Source organism: Corythoichthys intestinalis, unplaced genomic scaffold (assembly GCF_030265065.1).
Source record: "Corythoichthys intestinalis isolate RoL2023-P3 unplaced genomic scaffold, ASM3026506v1 HiC_scaffold_23, whole genome shotgun sequence".
NCBI lineage: Eukaryota > Metazoa > Chordata > Actinopteri > Syngnathiformes > Syngnathidae > Corythoichthys > Corythoichthys intestinalis.
The window spans coordinates 10,494,269-10,518,740 of NW_026651592.1; the positions used below are offsets into that span (position 1 = coordinate 10,494,269).

The 24,472-nt window shown below is 38.7% G+C and overlaps 2 protein-coding genes across 3 annotated transcripts in view; one reads left to right on the plus strand and one right to left on the minus strand.

Moving 5' to 3' along the window:
* Positions 1–19,649, plus strand: LOC130911271 (potassium channel subfamily K member 6-like). Its single transcript, XM_057829117.1, has 3 exons — positions 1–466; positions 4,438–4,830; positions 18,721–19,649. Exons 1-3 carry the CDS (start codon positions 1–3, stop codon positions 18,915–18,917), a joined length of 1,056 nt encoding a protein of 351 aa, XP_057685100.1. The 3' UTR covers positions 18,918–19,649.
* Positions 14,782–24,472, minus strand: part of LOC130911251 (SERTA domain-containing protein 2-like) — an 18,448-nt gene continuing 8,757 nt past the window's right edge. Inside the window, exon 2 of one of the 2 annotated variants that reach the window (XM_057829098.1) lies at positions 14,782–20,785. In XM_057829098.1, coding sequence (XP_057685081.1) covers positions 20,064–20,777 — 714 coding nt within the window. In that variant the 5' untranslated portion in view covers positions 20,778–20,785 and the 3' untranslated portion in view covers positions 14,782–20,063. The remainder of the gene's footprint in view (positions 20,786–24,472) is intronic. The other variant, XM_057829097.1, reaches the window with a different exon arrangement.

A 24,472-nucleotide genomic window follows, 5' to 3' on the forward strand; every position in this document is an offset into this window, starting at 1 on the left:
ATGGGACCTCCGGGACGAACTCCTCCCTTCTCCCAGCGCGTGGGAGGGAAGAGCGGAAGGGGGGGCGTCGCGGGCCGGGCCCGGCCCCCTCAAAGCTCTATCGAGGATAGTGGAGCGTCTCCGGCCCGGTTCGGCTGTATACCAGTCATGCATCCCCTAGGGAGGTCGTGGCTACTCCTCAGCGGCTTCGTCCTCTTTTACGTCATCTACCTACTCTTCGGCGGCCTGGTCTTCTCTAGCCTGGAGCGGCCCGTCGAAGAGCAGCTCCGCCGGGAGGTGGACGCTCTGAAGCGGCGTTTCCTCAACCAGAGTTGCGTGACCGCTGCCTCCTTGGACCACTTCGTGAGCCAGGTGCTGGCCGCCAACAGGTACGGCGTGGCGGCATCCGGGAACGCCTCCAGCGACCCGTCCAACTGGGACTTGACCTCGGCCATGTTCTTCGCCAACACGCTTGTCACCACTGTGGGTGAGTGAGGCAAACAAACTTACTTTGGGGTTATTCTGCTCCAACATCTCGACATTTTCTCAAAGACTTCATAATGAAATTACCCAGAGAAAACTCATTTTTGCCACGTGGACGTTTTTGGTCCGAAACTAAAGAGACGAAAACCCCAAAGAAAATGGTTTGGGTAACACTTTACCGCCAAAACTAATGAGACGTTCAGGCTCATTACGCCTGTGAAAGGTTAATTAGAATGCTAATTTTGCTTGTGTTTACTTCTGTGGATTACTTGAGAACTTGAACTTGACATTTGTGAATATTTGGAATCGTTGACTTCAGACTGTCACCGGACGCACCACCAGATGGTTTTAATCAAGGGCTTAGGTTTGGACTCAACAACACTATACATGCATGTATAGTTTTTGCCGGGGACTGGACACTAATAAGACCAAACGGATTGGGTGAACAGGGTCATGGCTATATTTCTCACGAATATGCTGGTGTGTTTCCGCCGTAAAAATGAAAAAAATTAAAATTGATATATACATGGGCGAAAGTCATTTTTCAAAACGGGGAAGTCCCCCTTGCTTCAGATAAAGTTAATTTACAGTGGTTGCGTTTTTGGGTGATGGGCAGAGGCGTCGTGTCCCATTAGGCAAACCAGGCAATTGCTTAGGGACCCCAGCCAGCAGGGGCCCCCAGAGGGCCAACAGATTTAGCACACTCAGCTTTACTGCACTGTCACAGCGACAAGTATGACAGTTCCAGTGAAAGCCTTGTGTGTGTGAGTTCTCTGAAGGGGCCCCTTCACTCGCTTTGGGATACTGCTTAACCTATACTGTACGTGATGGAACTATATTAGTGCTGCAACGATTAATCAATTAACTTGAGTATTCGATTAGAAAAAAAAGATTCAAATTAAATTTTGCTGCTTCGAGTATTTGTTTAATTTAAGTGGTGTTTTAATGGTTTATTTTGAAAGTGTTTGCATTTAGTTTTATTGATTTGGGTGGATACACTGCCTTCTAGTCTGCCTCATTTCACATAGCTGAATTTAGCTGCTCCCTGTTAAGACCAACTTAAGCTACGTTTTTGTTTGAGCTAATGTTTTTTTTTTTTTTTTAATGCATTCGTTATTTAGTTTATAGGTATTTTTAACCTATTTTTGTGGAATATGAGTCTGAACCATTTGTTAAGAGCATTGTAAAAAAAAAAAAGTTAGCATTTTATAGCATTTAAACTAGCGGACTTTTGATATGTAAGTTAGCCAATTGTTCTTTTGTTGCACATAGATCCCAATTTTTTTTTTTTTTTTAAATACCGTTTGAGGCTCAGCTCTGGTAATTTAATTTTTCATGTTACTTATCCGATTACTCGATTATTCGAACTAATGGTTCATCGATTAATCGACTACTAAAATAATCGATAGCTGCAGCCCTAAACTATATGTTAGCTTACATTGTCCGTCACCACAAGAGTGGGCAGTGAGCCCTCGTTACTTCGCACGTCAAACTTCACGGCCTCAATCCATCGCGGATTTTTTTTCCCCAATCAAAAAAATGAGTAAATGAATACAGATGAGCTGTCCCAAGCAGATCCCGTAGTTTCATTCTCCTTCTCTCCCTGTCCCTGCTCGTTGTTGGTCAGGCAGTGCACTGGAGTTGCTTATAAAAGATGGCGATGATTGACTGACAGGTAAGGTTTGATCTTGCCAAAAACACTGGTAAGCAGAGACTTTAAAGCGCTGCACGAGTCAACATCGTTTAACTTGTTAAACGATTGCTGTGGCAACTCTTTGTGTGTAAGTGAGCAGCTTGTGCTGATTTGAGTGGACTCACTCAATGAAGCATTTAATAAAGACAAGCATTTTTCAACTTTTTTAAAATGGGTGGGGGGGGGTCTACGGTTTTCTTAAGGATAATTCAGTGGCACAGTAACATGTTTAAAATGTTTAAAATCATAATTATTACATTTGAAGTGCTTAAAAACAATTTATTAATAAATATATATGTGTGTGTGTGTGTGTGTGTGTGTGTGTGTGTGTGTGTGTGTGTGTGTGTGTGTGTGTGTATACACACATGAAAGTTTTTTTTATTATACTTTAGGGTGAAAAAAAGTGAAGAAAAAATGTCTTATATGTATCTCTTTCCAATGATAAATCTGAATAAATACTTTGAACACACACACAAAATTGTGTTTTTTGGGGGGGGCATTTCGCGGTTTTTCACTTATCACGGCGGGTTCTGGTCCCAATTAACTGCGAAAAATGAGGGATCACTGTATGTTTAAGTAAGCTGAGCAATTATGGAAAAAAAATCTAAATCGGGATTAATTAAACTTTCTACCTCAATTATGATTATTGTATGATTGTCTGAAAAGTCTGCATAGGCTGCAAATAAAATTATTTTTAAATGATGAAAATAAATACGTGTTAATTATTGAATAAATGCACAAATAGGTTTCAAAAGTATAAAGTCACAATACGCTGTGGCATTCTTCTAAACCAGGCCGTTTACAAGAAGAAAAGCAGCAGCGTGTTTTTTTTTTATTTTTTATTTTTTTTATTTTAACTGTCAACACTTTCCTGGGAATCTCTTCGCAGCTTCTTGCTCACGTTTAGCTGGTTATCTAGTTTCCAGCAGAGTTCACTACATTTCTCAGTTTAATTAACATTAACAATAGAAAACACAGACAGGACACCTCTCTAAGCAGCTCGGGTTTTGCAGGTTTGCAAGTTCACACAGTTTAATGATATGCTAACTGATGCAGGTTGAAATTTCAGTTGCAAAATTAGTGGCGTGTTCCCCGCCTCCACAACATTGACGTCTTTTTACATTAATTACAGTGGCTGCTGCTGCTGCTGGCCGAACAAAATGTCTAATATCCCCTTTTTTTTTTTGAAGGAGGAGGAGGCAGCATGTTGATATGTATTTCTGTCGGGGTTGTGTCAGTGTGCGTCAGGGTAGGGCTGTGTCTAGTCATCTGCTAATCAAATGTCTAAAGTAGACAAAAGGAAAATTATGGAATAACGGGAGAAATTTTAAAAACTTTAACGGATGATTCACAACATTAAATTAAATTGAATGTGGTTGCAAGATACTGAACCCCGCATTGCTCCTGGTGCTGTGTCACCAGTAGGTAGATGGCAATGTAGTGTAAAGCGCTTTGAGTACCTTGAGGGGTAGAAAAGCGCTATACAAGTATAACACCATTTACCATTTAAAGCTGCTGATACAGGATGGTGACTTGAGTGTTTTATTTAATGTTTTTAACTGTTAACTTGATAATGAAATATTAGTTTGGCTTAGCCTGAGAGGATTTTTGAACAATTTTGGAACTCGTGTACAAAACATGAAAAGCGGGGCACGGGGGTGGGGGTACATCAATAATCGTTAGGTGCCCAAAGATTCCCACCTCTAATAATTGTATCATGTGGATGCCAAGTATTTATGGGGTTATGTTTTTTTTTTTTTTTTTTTTTAATTACCAAAAATAGCCGCTAGCTCTTTAAAGGTTTACAGATACCTGGAACAATGAGCTACTTTAATGCAAAATCTTGCATAGACAAACAATTTACACCAGAAAATGTGTACCTAGGCAGCAGAAGCTCCTCCAGGAAGGTAGTGTGCTTTCTGACCTATTCTGACCTTGTGCTTTTTAGCCACGCTAGCCTAAAAATTTTCCACTGATGTTACACGGTAGACAACCAATTCATTTAAACTGATAGGAATGGCTGTGAATGCTCATCTTTCAGTGCCATTGATTATGCTATACGTCCAAATCCTTTTGCTCCTCCCTTTCAAAATGAATTCGACGTCTAGCACAATCAATGGTTGCCAATGAGTTAAGAAAAATGCAAAAATATACTATAAAGAGTAATGCAAAATTAAATTTACACCATACCTTATTTCTGGTGATCTGTGATAGCGCAAAAAAAACTGAGTATCGATACTTCAGTACTTTTTGGTAATGTAAATATTTTCTGTACGGTTTAGGTTACGGTCACACAACGCCGCTTTCGACGGCGGGCAAGATCTTCTCCATCGTGTACGCTTTGCTGGGCGTTCCTTTCACCATGCTGGTCCTGACTGCGTGCGTGCAGAGGCTTATGTATCCTCTGGTGGCGGCGCCTTTGGGCCAACTCCAGCGCTGCGGCCTGGAAGCCCGCCCGGCAGCCGGCGTGCACTTCTTGTCACTGCTGGCGCTGGTGCTGCTGTGTCTGTTTGCAGCGCCGGCGGCCGTCTTCAGCATCGTAGAGGACGGCTGGTCCTTCCTGGATGGGTTCTACTTCTGTTTTATCTCCCTGTGCACCATTGGACTCGGGGACTTGGTGCCCGCCGCTAGGCCTCAGCAGGAGTTCAAGCAGGTCTACCAGGTCGCCGTTATGGGTGAGTAGACTTTTACGACCACTGTTCGGCCACTATTTGTTGCTCTCAATTGAAGTAGCAGCTAGGTTTACCATGATCTATCAATTTGTTGTCAAATGAATCAACTATTTTGATAGCTGGTTGTTTAGAGACTTTGTCAACAAGAGAAAGAATCCTCTTTTTTTTTTTTTTTTTTACCCTCTTAACTGTAGTTTTAATTTTTTAGATTTTTATTGTTTGTAATTAAAAAAAATATTTTAAATAAAACACTTTTAATAGTTGTAATGAGAAAGTTTTCATAATTTTACTATTACTGTAATTTTATTGTATTTTAAATATTTTCAACAATATAGGGAAAACTAAATATCCTTTTTGTTTAAACAAAAACAATGTTCAATTTTGTTTTCATTTTTATTTAAAAAATTATTTTTGTAATAAAAAAAAGAAACTGAATATTTTAATATATTTTTAGAAAACACTTTAAAGGGGAAAAAAATTGGTAAACATTCATTTGAAAACTTTACTCCAAAAGTGAAGTATTTATTTAATTTTTCTTTTATATTCACCTATTTTATAAAATTATGTTAATATTTTTTTTTGTTTTAAATCCAATACATTTCTAAGGAAGAGGAAACATTTTTTTCACAGAATGTTACATGGGGGAAAAAACAAGTTCAGGGCGCTTATTAGGGTGTTATGTTCATTAAAAAAAATAATAATAATAAAACGTTATAGCGATGACATCCTTGTAAGATATAATATTCGATAACAGTAACTAGAACTGTGAAATCCAATTTTATGAATGTTCTTACCTCGACTAAAGCATTTTGGCAAGACCGCTCGCTAGTTAGCCTCTGAATTTAGCTGATTTTACCTGAAGAAAACACGTCGGTATCCTTGTTACTTTTGAAGACATTTAGCTGGGAGTGATGCCGTAAGTCCCGACTTCTTAATCCATTGGACTCCAGTTGTTTTTTCGGCTTTAGTAAGGACAAGAACCCTATTTATACTCATATTCGTGAGTGCCTTGTGTCGGATTGAAATATTCCATACACGAAGGCTTTAACTAATCAATTAATTAGATTAATAAATGAGTTGCTAACTAATTTGATAATCGATAATTGCTGGCAGCTAAGTGCAGTCCCGTTTGGGTCCGTGTCTGTTAGGCTGCGGGCGTGCCTGTAATTAGAGCAAGAGAGAGTTCACTGCTACACCGCAGGTTGAGTTGCTGAATCAATATTGAATATCGAGAGTTAGATTAATCTGCCTTGAGTTGTATGTGTTGTTAGGTCCAGTGTGCTTCCGTCAGAGGTGAGTAAATGAAGCCAATTGTATTGTGTGTATTCTTTGTTGATGAGATGTTACTACTTAGGACGGAGCGCTAAGCTAGTTAGCGATCATGCTAATCAGCGTCTTAAGTGTCTGTTTGTATTGTGTTTTGGAGAAGCATTTTAGCACCTGAGTTAATGTTAGATCGTAAAGTTTTCTTTCTTTCTTTTTTTTTTTATAAAGAAACCACAAACATAAACCCATTCAAATAACAGCTTTTAGATTCTTTCAACACAAAACTCCCATTCAAACTAAATGGTCATACGAGAGAGTGTGCTTTGAAATTGGATTGTATTTATGAATAACTTTGAAAAAGAAAAGCGATTCATTCACAGTCTGCCTTCTTATTCGATTTTGTTGTTTAGTTTGTTTAAATAAATGAGGCAGTGACACAATTTATATCAACATTTAGCCCACAAAACAAAAAAATGTCAATCAGCAGCACTTTTTTTTTTTGTTTTTTTTTTTTTGAATGAATGAATGAACAGGACTTTAGTCTGATTTGTGTTCTGAGAATTTTTTTTCATGTATTATGTATATATACTCAGAACCTTGATTTAAAAAATTTAACAAGTTTTGTGTATTTAAAACAGTACATTTGTACATGACAGTTAAGTCAGGAAGCTGTAATATTTTTGAAGGAAATAGTCAACCATTTTGTCTTCATTTTTACTTACAACATCCCTAGTTAAATTGTGAAGGTAATTGAAAAAAAGTGACATTTGGCCAATTAATCGTTTAAATTATCGGCCGATTAATCGATTATAAAAACAATTGTGAGTTGCAGCCCTACCATAGACTCATCGCTTCACCATTTTGGACGTCTGAAACTTGTTGAGACTTGATCATCGGCTTCCGTAAACTTTTATTAAAGTTGGCAATGGCGAAACCACCAAATAAATCAATTAGGCAACGGGGCATCGGAAAGCTTGACAGAACTTAAAGCATAAAGCTACAACTAACATGACATTCATAGTCCAGCATTTCTCAACACAAGAGTTTTTGTTTCGAATGCACATTTACAGCGAAAATGTAAGGCATTGAACATTATAGCAATAAATAACACTTGATTTTTATAAGAACCGATAAATCGACTCGTAAGAATAAACGGTGATTAGTCGACTATCAAAATCGTTTGTGGCATCTTCTCTAGCAAGGTTTGTCTGGGTGAGAAACTACTAACAAAGCAGTCCGGTCACATTCTCTGTGAGCATTTCCTAGAATTGTCGGTTTGGAGGCCGGCATCTCACTCGGCCACCAAATGCTTACTGTCACTCATTTTTCTCATCTTAGTGTTTTATGAGGTCGCCAGGGCGTGGAATTTAGGACCTTTGTGGTCACACGTGGCTCCTTTTTTATATTTTTATCGGGCTAATTTTCTTTCCGTGACCCATGTCTTCTGACGTCTGTCCAAACAAGAAGCGGCACGGCCTCCCCACGTGCTTGGCTTGGCAGGGACTGTTCCGTTCACGCTGTTCTTCAGAACTGTAACGGTAGCTGTTTGCCTCTCCGCATCCGTCTACAGTAATCCAATCAGAAAGCCAGCTGAATGGCCTTTTTGTCTCAAAAGTAAGAAGTCAGTCGCCATTGTGACTCGCCGCGACCAATCGAGTCAGCTGAACAAAGAGAAACATCTCTTCAAGTTTGAGGGCGCAAAGAACTTGACCCTGGCTGCCACTGAGACGTCACATACATTTTAAGTGGGAGGGTTTCTGCCACCTTCCCACTTCAAATGGATTGGACTAGAGTTGTCTGATAATAAATAGCTAAAAATGCATCATCGTTTTTAAAGACCGAAAGTTTACCACTGAATAGTGTCAAGAACCTTAGGCCTTATGTGATGACGTCAACAAAACACGGCGGGAAGCAACATGCTGGCTGAAGCTATCTCGCTCACACCACTTATCCGTGGTTTGGAATTTGTAGAGCGCCAACCATAAGCAGAGTTTGGGGGGGGGGTCCCCTGGTTGCCAAAAAGTGTCATTGCGTGTAATTGACTTTCCTATATACAGTATATATAATGGTTGTAAAGCATTAAAGCAAACAACAAAAATGGATGAAATGAACAAAAAATGTTTATAATGGGTCAAAATTATTTTTCAAGCAGATCATGTGACTAGCACCTTAGATGGTCATTTGGTTTGCATATTTACAACAACAAAAAATTTAGGAGAGGGCAATTTTATTTTTCTAATGATTTTTTTCTTTGTTTGAAAAGATTTTTTTTGATTAAAGCAAATTTTTGGGGGATTGAATGATTTAGACACAAATGTCCTACCCATAATATGGCCCAAACACAAAAAGGATCGCTAAAATCAAACTTTTTAAATAAAAAAATTACTGTTCAAATGCAAATTTTGAGTCTCAAATATTTTTTTCGCATTCAAAAGCTTTTTTTTCTGATTTAATTTTTTCTTATTTTGATTGAAGTGATTTTTTTTGTTTGAAGCAACTTATTTTTTTATTGAATAATAAAGACACGAATATCCTAGCCAAAATGTGGCCCAAATACAAAAAAAACATTACTTCAATCAAAAAAAGTTGCTTCATTAAAAAAACAGACTGCAATCAAACAAAAATTGAAGGAAAAATAGCTTTCAAAAGCATTTTTTTGAGTTTCAAATTTATTTTTGCATTCAAACAATTTTTTTGATCGAATAAAGAAGACACAAATCAACCTCCATATGGCTCCGCCCAGGGGATACATTTTTTGACTGGGGTAACTACATTGGCACGACACCAGCAGGCGTACCATATTCAGTGGATGACGATCTTGGCGAGTGTAGCTGTCCTAAGCAGCCTGATTTAAAATTACCCTCAAGAATGATGGAAAACAAAAAAATGCTCATTTTCAACTTATTATTATAAATATTCTTGTAAGTTAATTTTATTGCTGACGTTGATTGCCCCGTTTTGGGGTCATCGACATGTTGTGCCCTTCTGGCCCAAAAGTCAAACTCCGCCTATGGCGCCAACATGTCTGCGGTTTGGAAAATACATCCGGTATATGCGGTCCCGGACTTCACATATTATAGCTAACTGTATTGTGGTGCCCCACTGGATGCTTTAATAATGACAAATGTAACAACTTCAAGGTTTTATCCAATAATGGCGGCAGCTCAACAGCAACAAAAATAAGGCTACAATACAAGCATGTCTTGTCACCAAAGATAGATTTCCTTTCTGTTGTGTTGTCAATGAACTTCATCACTGCCTTAAGGTCCATTTTATCTGGGATGGCTTGATGGATATGCAGGAATATCTCCCGCTTTGGCTAGTGATTCCCCAGAATCATCTCCCGGGTCTAAATTCGCAGCTACCTTTTCCTCACTGGGCACCATTATAGAACTATCCTCATAATCATCTTCATTTTCGATGTTGAATTGAATTATAGAAAATTTGCTGTTTTGTAAAGAAAAAAATCAATTTTGCGCCATGTTAACGCCTCCTCTGTCAACAGTTCCAATGGCGCCTTATTCAGCGTGACCCGGTAGCAAGCAAGGGGTCAGGTGGTGACCATGTTATTAAAAAAAAAAAAAAAAAAAAAATTCAACCTATATACTTAATGCCCAAAGTTAAATACGCTACAGTTTCAATATGTTTTATTTATTTTTTACCCCCCAAAAAAATAATCTACCAAAACCTTTTTCCTTTAAGTTTTGGCTAACCGGCAGATTAAAAGACTAATTTCTCATCATCTGCGCTTTGCTAAATTGTTGTATATAGTCGAATCGTCTCATAATATGATTCTAATTCACATAATAATGCTATTTGCTAAATTGTTATATATAGTCACATCGTCTCATAATATGATTGTAATTCACATAATAATGCTATCTAAGCCTTTTTTTTTTTTTTCTCCCGTCGTACGCACTTTAAGCCTGTGTGTGGCTCGGGGGGGAGGCGCAGCACGACACATTCCTGACATGACCAAAGATGGCTAAGATGTGTGCTAACTTACTACACAAATGATAAAAAATAATATCACACATTGTGAACTTACGGCGCATTTTCATCTTGTTCTCGTCCCGTCAGACGACAACTGGCATCCATCTCGTTATGTGTTGGTCTCCCAAGACATGTTTATAGCTCCGCATCGTAACGTAGTCGTCGTCATGAAAAAATTGTTCGTTGACGAAATATTTTCGCTATCATCATCGTTGACGAAAACAACACTGACAGGCACAGGTATTTTATATTTTATTCTGGGTGTTGGGTCACTTGACCCAGCCCCGTGGTCTTTGTTTTAAAATATGTTGGGTGTTTTGGATCTCTCGTCATAAAGGTTCCTCACCCCTTACTTTAACCCATGACTATCTTTAGATTCTGCTTTTTTGAAACTTTTCATATATATATAAGATGCACCGATTCCGATACCAGTATCGGCAGGGGGGGGCTGATCCGGCCCGAAATGGTGGTATCGGTATCGGCGCGTACCAACAAAGAGGGCGCCGATCCCATTTCCCGGTCCGGTAACACTGAGCACAGCCTTTTTCCTCTTTACTCCACTCTGTGTTGGGTGATCAAATGTGATTACTTTGCATTCTTTGCAAGGGATTACAAAGACTGGCCAAGCTGCTCAACTGGAGCATCCCGAAGTCAAAGGTACTTTACTTTTCTTGTCTTTTACTGAAACAAACGCCGCAGTAATTTGAGACCTGTTTCAAAAGTGCTATAGAAGTAAGCTAACTGTAGCGGACCAGCTCAGAATAAGGGTGAAACTTGACTGATGATTTGGTGTCTTTTATTATCAAACCTTGCAAAACGTTTCTTTGAACCATAATAAAATTAAACCAATCACCTTAGAAAATAAAAGGATCTCTAGAATCACCGTAAGAGCTTTGCCTCTTCCCGAGGGTCGGCTACACGAGATCAACATTCGCCGTCACTCCGGCCGCCCATCAAGCTACAAACATTGCAAAACACTTGAAACAGGAAATACACCAAAGTAAAAGCGTAACCGAAAGTAATGGCGAATTGCAAAATAAAAGTCATCCGGTAAACAGAAAAATTAGGCTTCGGTTATTTACAAAGGGTGAATCTGTGCTAATGTAAAGCGCTTTGAGCATTGTAACAATGTAGATAGATGCGCTACATAAGTAAAAGTACTCTCCATTTACCATAAGTGGCTAAGCTGTGTGTGCGTGCGTTTTGCAATTATGTGTTGCTATAGATGGAGTTATGTTGCGGCTTTTGCACAAAGAGGGAGGCTAATTGGGAGACGGGATGCTTTGGTCAATTATTATTATTATTACTTTCATGAAAGTTGCACTGTTTGGCCTTTGAGAGGTTTAAATTTTTTTCAGTTCATCCAGAGTTTATTATTATGAATGCATTTTTACTTACTGTTGGGCTAGTGTTATACATGTTTTAATTTTACGAATTTAGCACTATTTTGGCCTTTGAGAGCCAAGGGTTTATTCAACTATTGTTACCCATACCAGATATGCAATAAAAAGATCTACTGGATTCACTTTGTATTAGTCTTTTTCCTGTTTCACAAAGGTAAGCAGCAGCCTGACAAAGCCACGATAGCAATGATTTCACATCCAAAAATGAAAAAAAAAAAAATTATATACTAGACGGAGTGGTATCGGTATGGTATCTGTATCGGCCGATACTGCACATCCAGGTATCAGGGCCAAAAAATGGTATCTGTGCAACACTTATATATATATTTATATGGCGGAAAACACAAGACTGAAAAAGCAGTTTCTGCTCTTGCACCCCTCTTTAAAGTAGATGCTGTATTTTAAGCCAAAACAACTGTTGTTTGATAGAGCAATATGTCAATATGCTGCCATAGCAGATTCATGGCGCAGTAAGCCCCCGAATTATTTTCTATTTGTCCGTTTTACCCTGGAAACCCCCGTTTACAGATGTAGCGCAACCCAGTTTCAACCCAGCCATAAAACAAAGTAAAATATTTTTTAAAATAAAATTAATTTTTTTTTTTTTTTTTTTAACAGCAAACCCCTATCTGGAGGTGAGCGCACGCGAGAGAGAATTACAGAAATCGCAGACATCAAGGAGCGGTAGAGATTTTCTTTTTCATATATTTACCCTTTAAATTTTTTTATTTTTTTTTAATGTAATTTTTCTTTGTTTGGATCGATTATTTAATTTAACATATCGGAGAAAATGCGACAGTAACAAAAAAAAATACAATTCAGCGATAGTTATGAGGTAGACATCGGTGACTTTTTTTTACAGACGCCATATTTTTTCATTATGACATAATTTGTTTAAAAGTTTAAAATATGCGAGTGAATAATTTTAAGTCTTTTTTTGAAACGAAATATGAGACATCAATTAATGATTCTAAGCCAGGGCTGCACATTTTTTTTTTGCCCAGGTTCTCAGAGGAGGACCTGGAGATGTGACTTGGTCCTCATTGAGCTTGAGAGCCGACCCGCCTGATGCGATAAAATTATGACAAGCTTTACTTAGAGCCAATTACCTTTAATTAATTATATAAACGATTAACATCAACTGGCACAAAAAAATTGCCATTACTTTGAAGTGAAATGTAAAGAAATAAACATAAAAGCACTAATTTAAAATAAAGGGCATTCATATGCGGCTCCCACATTAACTCCAAGCCTTTGTAAAAGTGGGATGTCCTCCTAATAAGAGCTCAATGAACGTGCATGTTTAGCTTTGTGAAATGCGAGCAAAAACACGTTTGTCAGTGCATGGCGCTGTTCTTCAATAACTTTTTTTCGCCACTTGTCCATAGGGCGAGTGGGGTCCTGTTTGACATCGATAGTTTGCTTAATTGCACCATGCTGTTTTTTTCGTGCTTTTCAAAGTTTGGATGGCTAAAATTCTTTGACCCGACATAAAATGCGCTTGCCTGGCTCTGCCAGACTTTTCTCCCTGTATTTTTCAAACACTGAGAGAAATAGTCTGGGAACCATCCCATTAACAGCCTTTTCGAGCAGGTACAAAATCAGTCGACAAATCAGATTCGTTTATTTGCGTGACGTGCTCTTAACGAGCAACGTCAGTCTTGCGCGTCGGAAGTCGTCTCCACAACAAAGCTGAACAGGAGAGCCGAGAATATGTTCCAATCCACGGTAAAATCAGTTTTAAATTACCAAAAACACATCGACACAAGTCATTGACAACAGTCTGTCCCGCGCTAGCCATGTTGAATAAACTCCGCTCTCCTCGTACGTTTACTTCCGCGCGCAAGTCCCTCGTCCTGCTCTCGTCGCTTTACTAACGGGGAGTCTGCACTGCCCGTTGCTGATTGGTCCACTCCGCTGTCTGTTTGCTGTGGCTTGCTCCGCCTTGGAAATTGTATCCGCTTGAATGGTGGCCAGACTCAATAGCTGGAACAGCGGTGAGTCTGGTGTACCAGGCTAAAAATGCGCTGCTCTTATTAACGACATTGGGATTCTCACGGCAAATGTTGCACTACATTTCCGTGCGAGCATCATTTGCTTCTAGCCGTGTACCTCCTGCAGCCACTTTTCAGCAAAAGTCCTTTTTTCCGGTAGCTTCGGTGACGTCTCTGTCGTCTGTCTGTCTTTTGACGGGGGTGGGGGAACACGGAAATAATTACTCAGTGGGGCCTGCCTCTTTGACATTTTGTGAAGTGATTTTCTCGTGTCTGCCACACAGTGGTCAGCCATCGGTACGCAAAAGCGTAAGGAAGCCGTTGAGGGCCAGCGCGTTTGTCTACGTCCAGTACGCATGCGCGCATGCGGACCACTTATGTGCACCCCTGTTCTAAGCTAAAAACGACACATTTTGAAATAATATAATTTATTACCTTTGTTTTATGGCTGGGTTGGGTTTTCAGGGTAAAACGGACAAATTAAAAATAGTTTGGGGGCTTAATGCGCCACAAATCTGCTATGGCAGCATATAGACATATTATTCTATCAAACACAACAGTTGTTTTGGCTTAAAATACTGCAGTTTCTTTTAAAGAGTGCTAGAGCAGAAACTGCTTTTTCAGTCTTGTCTGTGTTTTCCGCCATATATATGTTCATTTGTCATGAATGGGACACTCCGTTTCCATGTCCATGTAGCCAACCTAATTTCTAAGCAGTCTACTGGTTGATGTCAAAACTGATAGAGAATAAAATATTGACTCATAAGTATTTAGTTTTATAAAAGTATTTATTGGTTAAACAGTGAAACGTTGCATGTCCATTTACAGTGTGCACATCTGAATCTTCTGGATGTGTCCCTAAAATATTAAGTTAGGGGCCACTGTGTTCCTACTAAAAAATATTAGCCTGGAGCCCTGAAAAACTATTCTTTTTGTTTGTTTGTTTGTATTTCTAATTAAAAACAAATGGAAATTTGAATTTTGCGCCTTTTTAAAAAAAAAAAAAAAAAAAAATCAGACTATTTACAGTTTACCCTTTTTTTCAAAGTAAAATTAAAGAAAAATTTTACAACCCCCCCCCTTTTTTTATAATCGAAATATTTTCTAGGAAAAAAATATATAGAGTACTTACTTTTTTTGTTGTTTAATATTACCCCCCCCCCCCCCAAAAAAAAAGATTATTTTTAAATGGAAAATATTCTTTTGCGAGATTTTTAAAGTGTTTTTTTTTCTTTAGAAAAAAAATACAATATTTTCTAAAAAGAGGCACAAAAATCAGAATGGACTGATTGATTGGCCTATTCTTGTCACTGCCACTGAAATGCATTCATATGGATTTGACGTTGATTGCTATCAATGGCAGTGAATGCGTTAATAAAATGTTGCTTTAAAAATCTTTAAACGGGACCCAAATAAGGCAACTAATCCCCTGGTCAGCGTTCACTCTCAGGTCATAATCCTTGAGTTTAGTGGCTGCCAAATTGTGGGTGGAGTTTGTCGTGCATGTGACTATGTAGCCTTCAAAGCAGGAATCATAGACCTTGTTTTTTTCACCTTTGGCATGAATTTCACTTCAATTGTCACTAGGATTGCGTCTACGCTAACTCATTGGCTGCGATTGACGTCACTAGACATCCAATCCATTTTGAGTGTGAGGAGCGAAATAATGTTAATTTTGTCTGTGAACATTTTTCATTCACACCTCCCAGTCAAAAAGATTGGACGTCTATCGCCATCAATGGCTGTGAGATATGAGCATTCATAGTCTGTTGTAATAAATTGGACATCTGTCGCCACCAATAGCATGCAACACATTAAATACTATGGGAAACAAATTAACTATGGTTTACACTGTGGTTCCATCCCCAAGTATTTCTGTTTCAAGGTCGACTGATATGGGAGTTTCAAAAAAAATCAGCCAGTTGCCAATTTTAGAAGCTGACAAATGATGTAGTTATTGTTTGTAATGAAAGCCAATTGAAATATATATGTATTGAATAGAATTAAATAAAGGGTGAGCCGAAAAAACGGGAACTTTTGCACATTCCAATAAAATCAAGACTGATGGAAGAAACGTATTTTATTCATAGTAATTGAAATTATGGAATAGAATAGCCCTTTGTTGTGATTATACAGTTGGACAATGAAATTGTGGAGCATCTCCGCTTCAGTGCAGGATAAGTAAAAGTCTCAAAGTGTCTTGCAAGTGTATAAGATCTAAATAAATGTAAAATGTGATGAGGTAGTCCCATGTTTAGGTAGTGCAAATAATTGAGGTGAAGTAGCAGCAGTTGACATTGAAGGCATTGATTATTGCACGTTAATATTGCACGTAAATATTGCACATAGTGTGTGTGTGTGTGTGTGTGAATTGAAGTAGCAACAGTTGACAGTGAGGCATTGAATATAAATATTGCACGTTAATAATACACGTGAATATTGCATGTAAATGAATATTGGACATTGGGTGATGTGGTGTTACATATGGCAGTTCAGGGTGGAGATGGCTTCAGCAAAGAAACTGTTCCTCAGTCTGTTCCTGCTTTTAAACGCCTATAGCGTTTCCCAGAGGGGAGCAGTTCAAACAGCTGGAAACCAGGATGTGAGCTATCCTTGAGGATGTTTAGAGCTCTGCTGAGGCACTGGGAGGAGTAGGTGTGCATCCCCCCCATTTAAATGGCGTCCTCCTGAACAAATGCATTCTTGCAATCATCTACTGTTGAGTCCTCATTGACCGCTGGGATACTGTGAACTTCATCCTGAATTCACTATGGTTACTAAAATTGCAGTGATTACCTGCTGAAGGGCACCATCTTGCAGTGCTGCCACTTGTTCATGCCCACACTTAAAAAATTCCTGTCTTTGAACAGTAGTCCTCTGCAGATTTCAAGAACACATTCGTACATGAGGACACCTGTTAAAGGACATAATTTTGGGGGGGAAAAAAATTCCATAATTGTTTCTATAATGGCATGTTTAGGGTTTTATTTACTGTGAATAAATACTTCCATCATTTTATTTATTTATTTTATTATTTTTTTTTTTTTTTTAGAGTGCTGAAAAGTTTACTTTGGTGCACCCTGTATTTCTTCTGCTTGCTTTTGTAATACTGTCCACTAGATGGTGCAAATTCACAATGTTAACAGATCTTGTATCGTCTGATCTTGAAAAGAAAACCATATATCGGCCAGCCGATATATCAGTGAGTCGACAGTCATAAAGTTAAGTACGATCATATCGGCCAATGGCTGATCTTGGGGAAAAAGTCCATATATCGCCCGGCCAATATATCGGTTGACCTTTGTTTTTATTAATTTCAATGTCATTAATTTAGCTTTTGTTAACATTATGAAGATTTCATCTACATATATATTTTTTAAATACAATAATGACTAATAATAATATACGAGTATATGGCGGAAAACACTCAGGTGACTTGAAGTTCCGCTCTGAGACCCCCAATTTGGCCAAATTTCAAAATTGTCCAGTATGCATGTGTGATACATCATTGGAAAGCTTAAAATCTCAATTTTCTGGGGAAAGAAAAATTTTGGACAGGAGGGCATTATTTTAAAAAAAAAATTTTTTTTTAAATATGGTAATATAACAAGGGTCGTGATGCAGAAATCGCAGACATCGGAGAGTGGTCGAGATTTTTTTTTTCATATATATATATACACTTTTAAATGCTTTTTTTCAATTTTTCTTTGTTTGGATCGATTATCATCTAACATATCGGGGAAAATGTGACTAACAAAAAAATACAATTTCGTGATAGTTATGAGGTAGATATCCTTTATATACTTTTTTACGGACGCCAATTTTTTTCATTGTGACGTAATTTGTTTAAAAGTAAAATATGCGAGTGAATAATTTTTTGTCCCCTTTTTTTTTTTTTAAATGAAAGATTAGACATCAATTAATGATTCTAAGCTAAAAAATGACATTTTGAATAATATAATTACTTACCTTGTTTTCATGGCTGGGTTGAAACAAAAGTGGTTGCGCGACATCTGTAAACGGGGGTTTCCACGGTAAAAAGGGCAAATTAAAAAGTTTGGTGGCTTAATGCGCCATGAATCTGCTATGGCAGCATACAGACACATTGGTCCATCAAACCCAACAGTTGTTATGGCTTAAAATACAGCAGTTTCTTTTAAGGAGTGCAAGAGCAACAACTGCTTTTTCAGTCTTGTCTGTGTTATCCGCCATGTACTGTAACTGCTGATTAAGTTATTTTAATGACCAAAAATGGTCACTTGCCCTGTAAAAGGTTAAAGGTCTTAAGTTTCAAACTTTTGAATAGCTGTCCACTGTAATGACCATTATGCCTGAAGGGGTTAAATGAGTGCCCTATAAAGGGATTCGGATTAGTGATGTCCCAATCCGATACTCAGTGTTTGTATCGGCAGTGAAGCCCGATATAGCCATTTATGGAGTATCTGATTTGGTCACAAGATCAGATCCAGTATTCACATTTTTAGCAACATGGCACTTTTTGGCTGCTGTAAATCAAACTATTACATGGGCAACCATCAAGCATTTCTGCTGTGTGAGACTACCTCTCTATCGACTAATGATTGTCACAGAGCATTTCTTGAGGAGGTACCAGCAGGGATTACTTATTATTGCTCATCTAGAAATGTTTTGTCAGTGCCGATACCCATACCAATTTTTTCTTCAACGATAACGAAACATTTTGATGTATTATAAGAGGGGCACGTCAGCTTGGCGGTGTCACTCATTTGACATGCTGCGCGTCCCCATCTCATCTGGGTCCGGCCATGCTTTTTATGTAAGATTTGTTTTCTTGCCTTGGCAAGAGAGAATATGCAATCTTGCTTTAGCCTTTAAACGCCTGTGCTATCACACATTAAATGTAACTTGTAGCATTAGCATAGCTTTTGCATTTTGCATAGCGAGCGCCATCTTAAACCAGGAGGGTATAATTCATTGAAAAAATTGAACTATTTTCCTGTACAGTATTATGAAATTGGCGTTGTAGATGCTACAAAATACGGTATGTGCTTCTGTTTAATTTTCAAATACATTTTTGAGTAATCAACTAAAACACATTTTGAAATGACTAAAATATGACTGAAATTAAAAAGGCTGCTAAAAATGCCCATATCTTAATTGAATCGGAAGTGGGAAAAAAAAAAAAAAAAAATCAGCTTCGCAACATCCCTAATTCAGAAATTCAATTCACTTTTGAGAATGTTTTATGTGCCTTTCAGTGTACCTGTTCCTGGGCCTGATGATGATGTACCTGCTTCTGCGTGCTTTCCACAAAATGGCCGACCTGCACGGCCTCACCACTTACCTGCAGCTGCCACGCTGCGAGGTGTCCGACCCCAACGAGGACCGCCGGCCCATCGTGGAGAACGGCGGCGGACAAAAGCGCCCTTCGTACAACTCCGTGGGTGACCGGTGACGTGAATTTTCAGCCCAAGAACTGAAAAGAAACATCAGTCGGTTTCTGATGAACTTTAAATGGATGCGTCACAGCCTAAGGATGCCAAAGTATGTTTTTCGGGTATGTTTTCATAGCGTCTAACTGCTCCCTCGAACAGTTTATCAATCCCCGGCAGTTATCGGAAATAGACATCCAAGCAATTTTGTCAAAACCGATTGAAAGTTTATTGCTGTCAATGTGTTTTTCATAGTGGTTTAGGGCCAAATATGTGATGTGAATGCTTGAGATGCACTTTATTGATTATGTTTTAACCAAGATTCTGTACAATAACTTGTTCAGTAATAAAGATGTTGAATTAAGGGATTGAGTTGGAGAGGGGGGAGGGGAAAAAAAGCCCAGACAACACTTGTATCATAACAATTTAACAAAAATATTAGTACAAGTGAAAAATGTTACAAATCTCTTTGAAGAAGTTACAACACTGGCATTGTGCCCTCCATTTTAAAAAACAAGCACAAAATAAAAACATTTGAGTCTTATTGGAACACTGTCAGAAGAAATGTAACTTTGCTCAGTAAGGCGTATTTCAAAACGTCCAAGAAAAAAAAAAAAGTGCGTTTACTCCGACAAGGAAACAAAAGTTTCATGAATACAAAACAGACCAAAAGTAAGACAAAAATATCTTCATACAAACTGCTTTGATAAATACGAGGCAAAACTTTTCTTCACGGAAGATTCCACGTAACATTTTAGTGTTTCGACAGTTCCGTCTGATTATTTCCATGGATGTCTAGTGCCGTCAAATCTTTTGACTGGGCGGAGTGAATGAACGAACAGTCACCTGGACGTCTAGCGTGTAATGGCAGCCAATGTCAATTTATGGAAAAAAGCTGAACAGCAGAAATGTTGTAAATAGTAATATTCCAAAGTTACTGTGATTAATGTAAAAACGGCTCACTTTTAAAGCAACTCTGGTTCGTCCATTACTGTCAACGGCAGCAAATGAGTTGAAACACGTTTTCCGCATTTATAGCAATGTCTTTTCTAGTAAGACAATTTAAAGGACTAATACAACTTACTTGCACTTTCAGCATTTTATGCCGTTGTCTTACTAGTTTGCAAAGAATCTGGATAGAACGTTCCAACATCTCCCGTTCAAACCTGTCAGGATTCGACCAGCATAGTCACCAAGTGCTCCAGATCCAAGCCGTCCCTGAGGGACGTCGTCGGCGAGCTGAAAGAAGAAAAGGACGGCAGGCCCTTTGCGCCGTGATACGGGATTTCCTCGGCCCGTAGGCTGAGGGCGGCCGCGTCACTCTCCAACTGGGATGTGTCTATGTCCTGGAACATGTCTTCGGCCGTGACGTCCTTGAGGTAGCTGGAACGCGCCGCCTCCACGCCGGCCTCCCACTCCATCAGGTCCTGGCCGTGCGTGCCTCGGACCTGCTGCTTCAACCACGACATGCCGGTGTCCGGGCAGGATTGGAGGTTCTCCAGGGACCGCAGCGCCGCTCGCGGCGACGCATCAGAGTCCAACCCGCTGAGAATAGACGAGACGGCGGGCGTGATGCCAAAATCTGGGTCTGTTGACAGCGACGTCCAGTCCTCGGCTTCTGCCATACGTTGATTCTTGGCAGGAGACGGCGAGCTGTTCTCCGGCGGCGACGCCAAACACGCTTCTACCTGTCGTAGCGTGTTGCTAATAAGGACTGACCTCCGTAGGCTGGGCTCGGGCAGCTCCTGGTCCCGACGGTATTTGCGCAAGGAGACGCTGAACACAAATTGCCGTTGTTTCTCCCACGCTACTGCACCACTGCATGGGGAATCCTCTGAAGACTGATCCGGCTGGAGCTTGCGCTTGTGTGTCTTCATGATCATTTTTAACCCTGCCGGAAGAAAAAAAAAATGTAAGTACAAATTCTGAGAATTTCAACCTTTTAACTGCGGTAATCGATTGTTTAGAGCAGGGATTTCAAACTCTGATTCATTCGCGGGGCTCATTCATGGCAACTCGATCTCATGTGGACTGCACCTGTTTATTTTCGGCCAAATAATAAATGCATCAAAACGGATTGGATGTCTACCGCCACCAATGCCACTGAAAATGAGCATCCACATGTGGTCCTCCCAGTTTAAGTGAATTGGACATTACCGTTGTCAAATGGCAGGCTAAGAGTTAATGTGTCACTTCCTTGTTTTGACCAATTCAACCACTAATGTAGTGACAGTACATCCTAATAAATCACCCATTCAAATGAAATAAATTGTTACAACACAAACTATGAGAGCTGCAGCTATCGAATATTTTAGTAATCGACTGAAAATTCTATCGATTCATCGAGTAATCGGATAAAACCTTTTTAGGTGAAGAGCAATTATAAATATACATTAGAAAACAAGACATTTCATGTAGAACCATTTTCAGTCAATCAATGTCTTTATTTTCGATGTACAGTGGTACCTCTACATACGAATTTAATTCGTTCCAGGACCTTGTTTGTAAGTCGAAATGGTCGTATGTCGAGCAGGATTTTCCCATAGGAATACATTATAATTCCATTAATTCGTTCCAAAGCCTAAAAACATACACTAAATTCTTAATAAATACTGCTGGCACTGTTACAAATGGCAATTAAACATAGAAAAACAAATAAGTTATAAATAAATAATTCAGAATAATATAATAATAAGAAGAATAATTAATAATTAGTCATGTAAATAATGTAACGAATCGGATTCTAATATGGCGGACACTTTTTACTGTCCCTGAACGCACCGCGAAGGTGACGTCTCAGTGAGATAGGTCGGTGCGGTAGAGATAATACTTTCGTTTTCTTGAGAGCGGTCAACTGCTTAAGACAATGGGCGTTTTGTGTTGGATAAGTTCTTAAATAAATGATAAAAACGTGACGAAGCTGGCGATTTCCTTGGCAATGTTACCACAATAATAATTGTCACCTTAACTTATAAATAGTGGCGAACGGTGGTCGGAAGAGGACCATGGAGCTGTATTGTTGAGCCAGTTCAGGGACGCGCACCCCAAGCTCATATTTTTCTATAACTTGCATCTTCATTTCAAAGGTAAGCATCACTTTTTTCCTTGTTTCTCCAACTGTATCAACTTTTTTTGAAAACTGTGTTGATTTCTCACACAAGAAAATCCACCGTGCGTTCGTTTGCAGTGCTGTCATGTCGTCGTATTTCGAGCAACTCGTCGGATGTAGAAACAAATGGCGGCTCAAATTTTACGTCGGATGTCGAAAAGATCGTGTGTCGAAGTGATCGTATGTAGAGGTACCACTGTATATTGTTGAAAACAGCCAACAATTGCATCTCAGATGTAACTAGGATTAAAAAAAAAAGACATTCACTGCTTTCACTCAGAAAACCTTTAGATCTTATTAAAATATATATACTTAAAAGTTAGGATTTTTTTCCCACGTGTTTCAATTGAATTTCTATTTGTGTCAAGCCATTTAGTCGAAGTCCTGATAGGATTTTGAGTTTTTGCAGTGTTCAAAATAAATGTATGATACAGGCTGTATTGGAGCACATTAGGGACCAGTGCTACTTAGTGTTTTATCCAGCAATGACTACTGAGCTAAAATTGATAGTTAGCATTATTGAGTTTTTATTTTACACCCTCATCACTCCACAACGTTATGTTATGTTAAAGCCTGTATGTAAGACACGTTAGCCACGCATCGAAAATGGTCATAATTAATAGAAACCTAGCCCTCCGCAGGGCTAACGTTACTTGAGCTAGTGACAGTAACATTAATCTCATTTATTAGCGCTTTACTGCTTTAAGATGGCGGCTGTTTACAAACACTGCCCAGACGCGGCCAAGTCTGTCATTTTGCATCTAGTTCAACATACATGTGATCTCTATAAGACTCATCAGACACTACCTGCTACCAACGTAGCATCGTGCGGTCTAGTATTTAGCAACGGCGGCTGTCGGTTGCAGTTAGTTTTTTTTTTTTTTTTTGCTTCTTCCTCTACGCACGTGACATCAGCGCGTTGTCCCGCATTAAAAGTAGTCCGAGCAAAACATGATGCTTAGAGCTGTCAAAATAAACGATTACTCGAGGTGAATAAAATTACTCGGATCAGTTTTTAAACTAGAGTTGCTCGAGTATTCGTTTCAGCTCTAAACTATACTAAAAATATTTTTTTTAAAGAAACAATGCAGAACGAGTCATTTGAAAGCTAGCCAAGTGCAGAATATGAAATAGATGAGAAACCCAATGCCGTTTTTGTTCTCTGCAAATTAGTCCATCAAAAGTGTTGATACAGCATTTGTTCCAAAACAACTGTCATCTTGTTCCGCAAAGTTTACGGTAAAAATTTGAAGCCAAATTATTCATTGCCAATCACATTTTTCATCAAGGGTGTCATTTTAAATCTTTGTGTAGAAGCTGAAGTATGTGAGATTAACTCCAGAAATCGTTTTTGTTGAACAAGACGTGCTTTTATTTTCAAATGTTCACCGGAAGTATGTTCATTACGCCGCTAACAGTAAGCTTTACACTGCATAAAAAAAGTGCACTTCTTTTTTCGTCATGCATGTGTTGTCAGTAATAGATTTTTTTTCCACTTGCAAATGCTTTTAAACAGCGATTTTTCATGTGTCACCGCAAGTTTGCATTTTGGAGAAGACTGCCAATGTTCTATAGCAGGCTAAAGTTAGTATGTTGTCTTTGTTTCCCTATTAGCCTCAATGTAGCAATGCTAAAGTTTTACAATGTGTGATATGTAGTTTCCTTTTTTTGTACGCCTGAACTTTAAATTCTACGACGTGTTATCAATAAACATCTGTGAAAGGAACTGGAGTGTCATATGCTATCAACACACGTGTACATGTGTGCACGCACTCTGCGATAAAACGCAGCCGCAGACTTAATTGTAGAGGTAGGAATCTTTGGGCACCTAACGATACGATTACGATTCAGAGGCTCCGTTTCAATTATAAATCGATTATTGATCCACAACCAGACCCCCCCCCCCCCTTTATATTTTTTGTACACTAGTTCCAAAATTGTTCAAAAATCCTCTCAGGCTAAAGAAACTACTATTTCAGTATCAAGTCAACTGTTAAAAACCTTAAATAAAATACTCAAGTTCGCATTCTGTATTTGTAGCTTTAAACTACATTAATTTAATGTTTTGAATCAACCGTTAAAGTTGTTAAAATTGCTCCCGTTATTCCATAATTTCCTTTCTGTCTACTTTTGGTGTGAAAGTTTTAAAACTGTTTCATCATTTAAGGATAGATTCAAGTCAAGATTTTGCCGATTTGGGGTTGTTTTTTTTTTTGTTTTTTTAGATAAAAAGTAATTAGGTTCACTACAACAGAGCCTTCTAGAGAAGTCTACTGCTTTAAGATGGCACTTGTTTACTAGCGCGGGAAAGTGTCTTTCGCATCTAGTTCTTGGTATATGATCTAACACGGCCGTCGTCTGTAATTTCACATCTAGTTCTAGATATATGTGATAGCTGCCGTATGTTGCCGTATGTTTGTAGTGGCTGACAGCCGCAGTCAGGCATTGTTTTTTTTTTATCTAGCGGCA

Excerpts from the sequence above, each read along its gene's own strand:
- LOC130911271 (XM_057829117.1), top strand. The coding sequence starts at position 1 with ATGGGACCTCCGGGACGAACTCCTCCCTTCTCCCAGCGCGTGGGAGGG. Across the intron at positions 467-4,437 it reads CACGCTTGTCACCACTGTGG|GTTACGGTCACACAACGCCG; the intron begins GTGAGTGAGGCA and ends TGTACGGTTTAG. Across the intron at positions 4,831-18,720 it reads CTACCAGGTCGCCGTTATGG|TGTACCTGTTCCTGGGCCTG; the intron begins GTGAGTAGACTT and ends TGTGCCTTTCAG.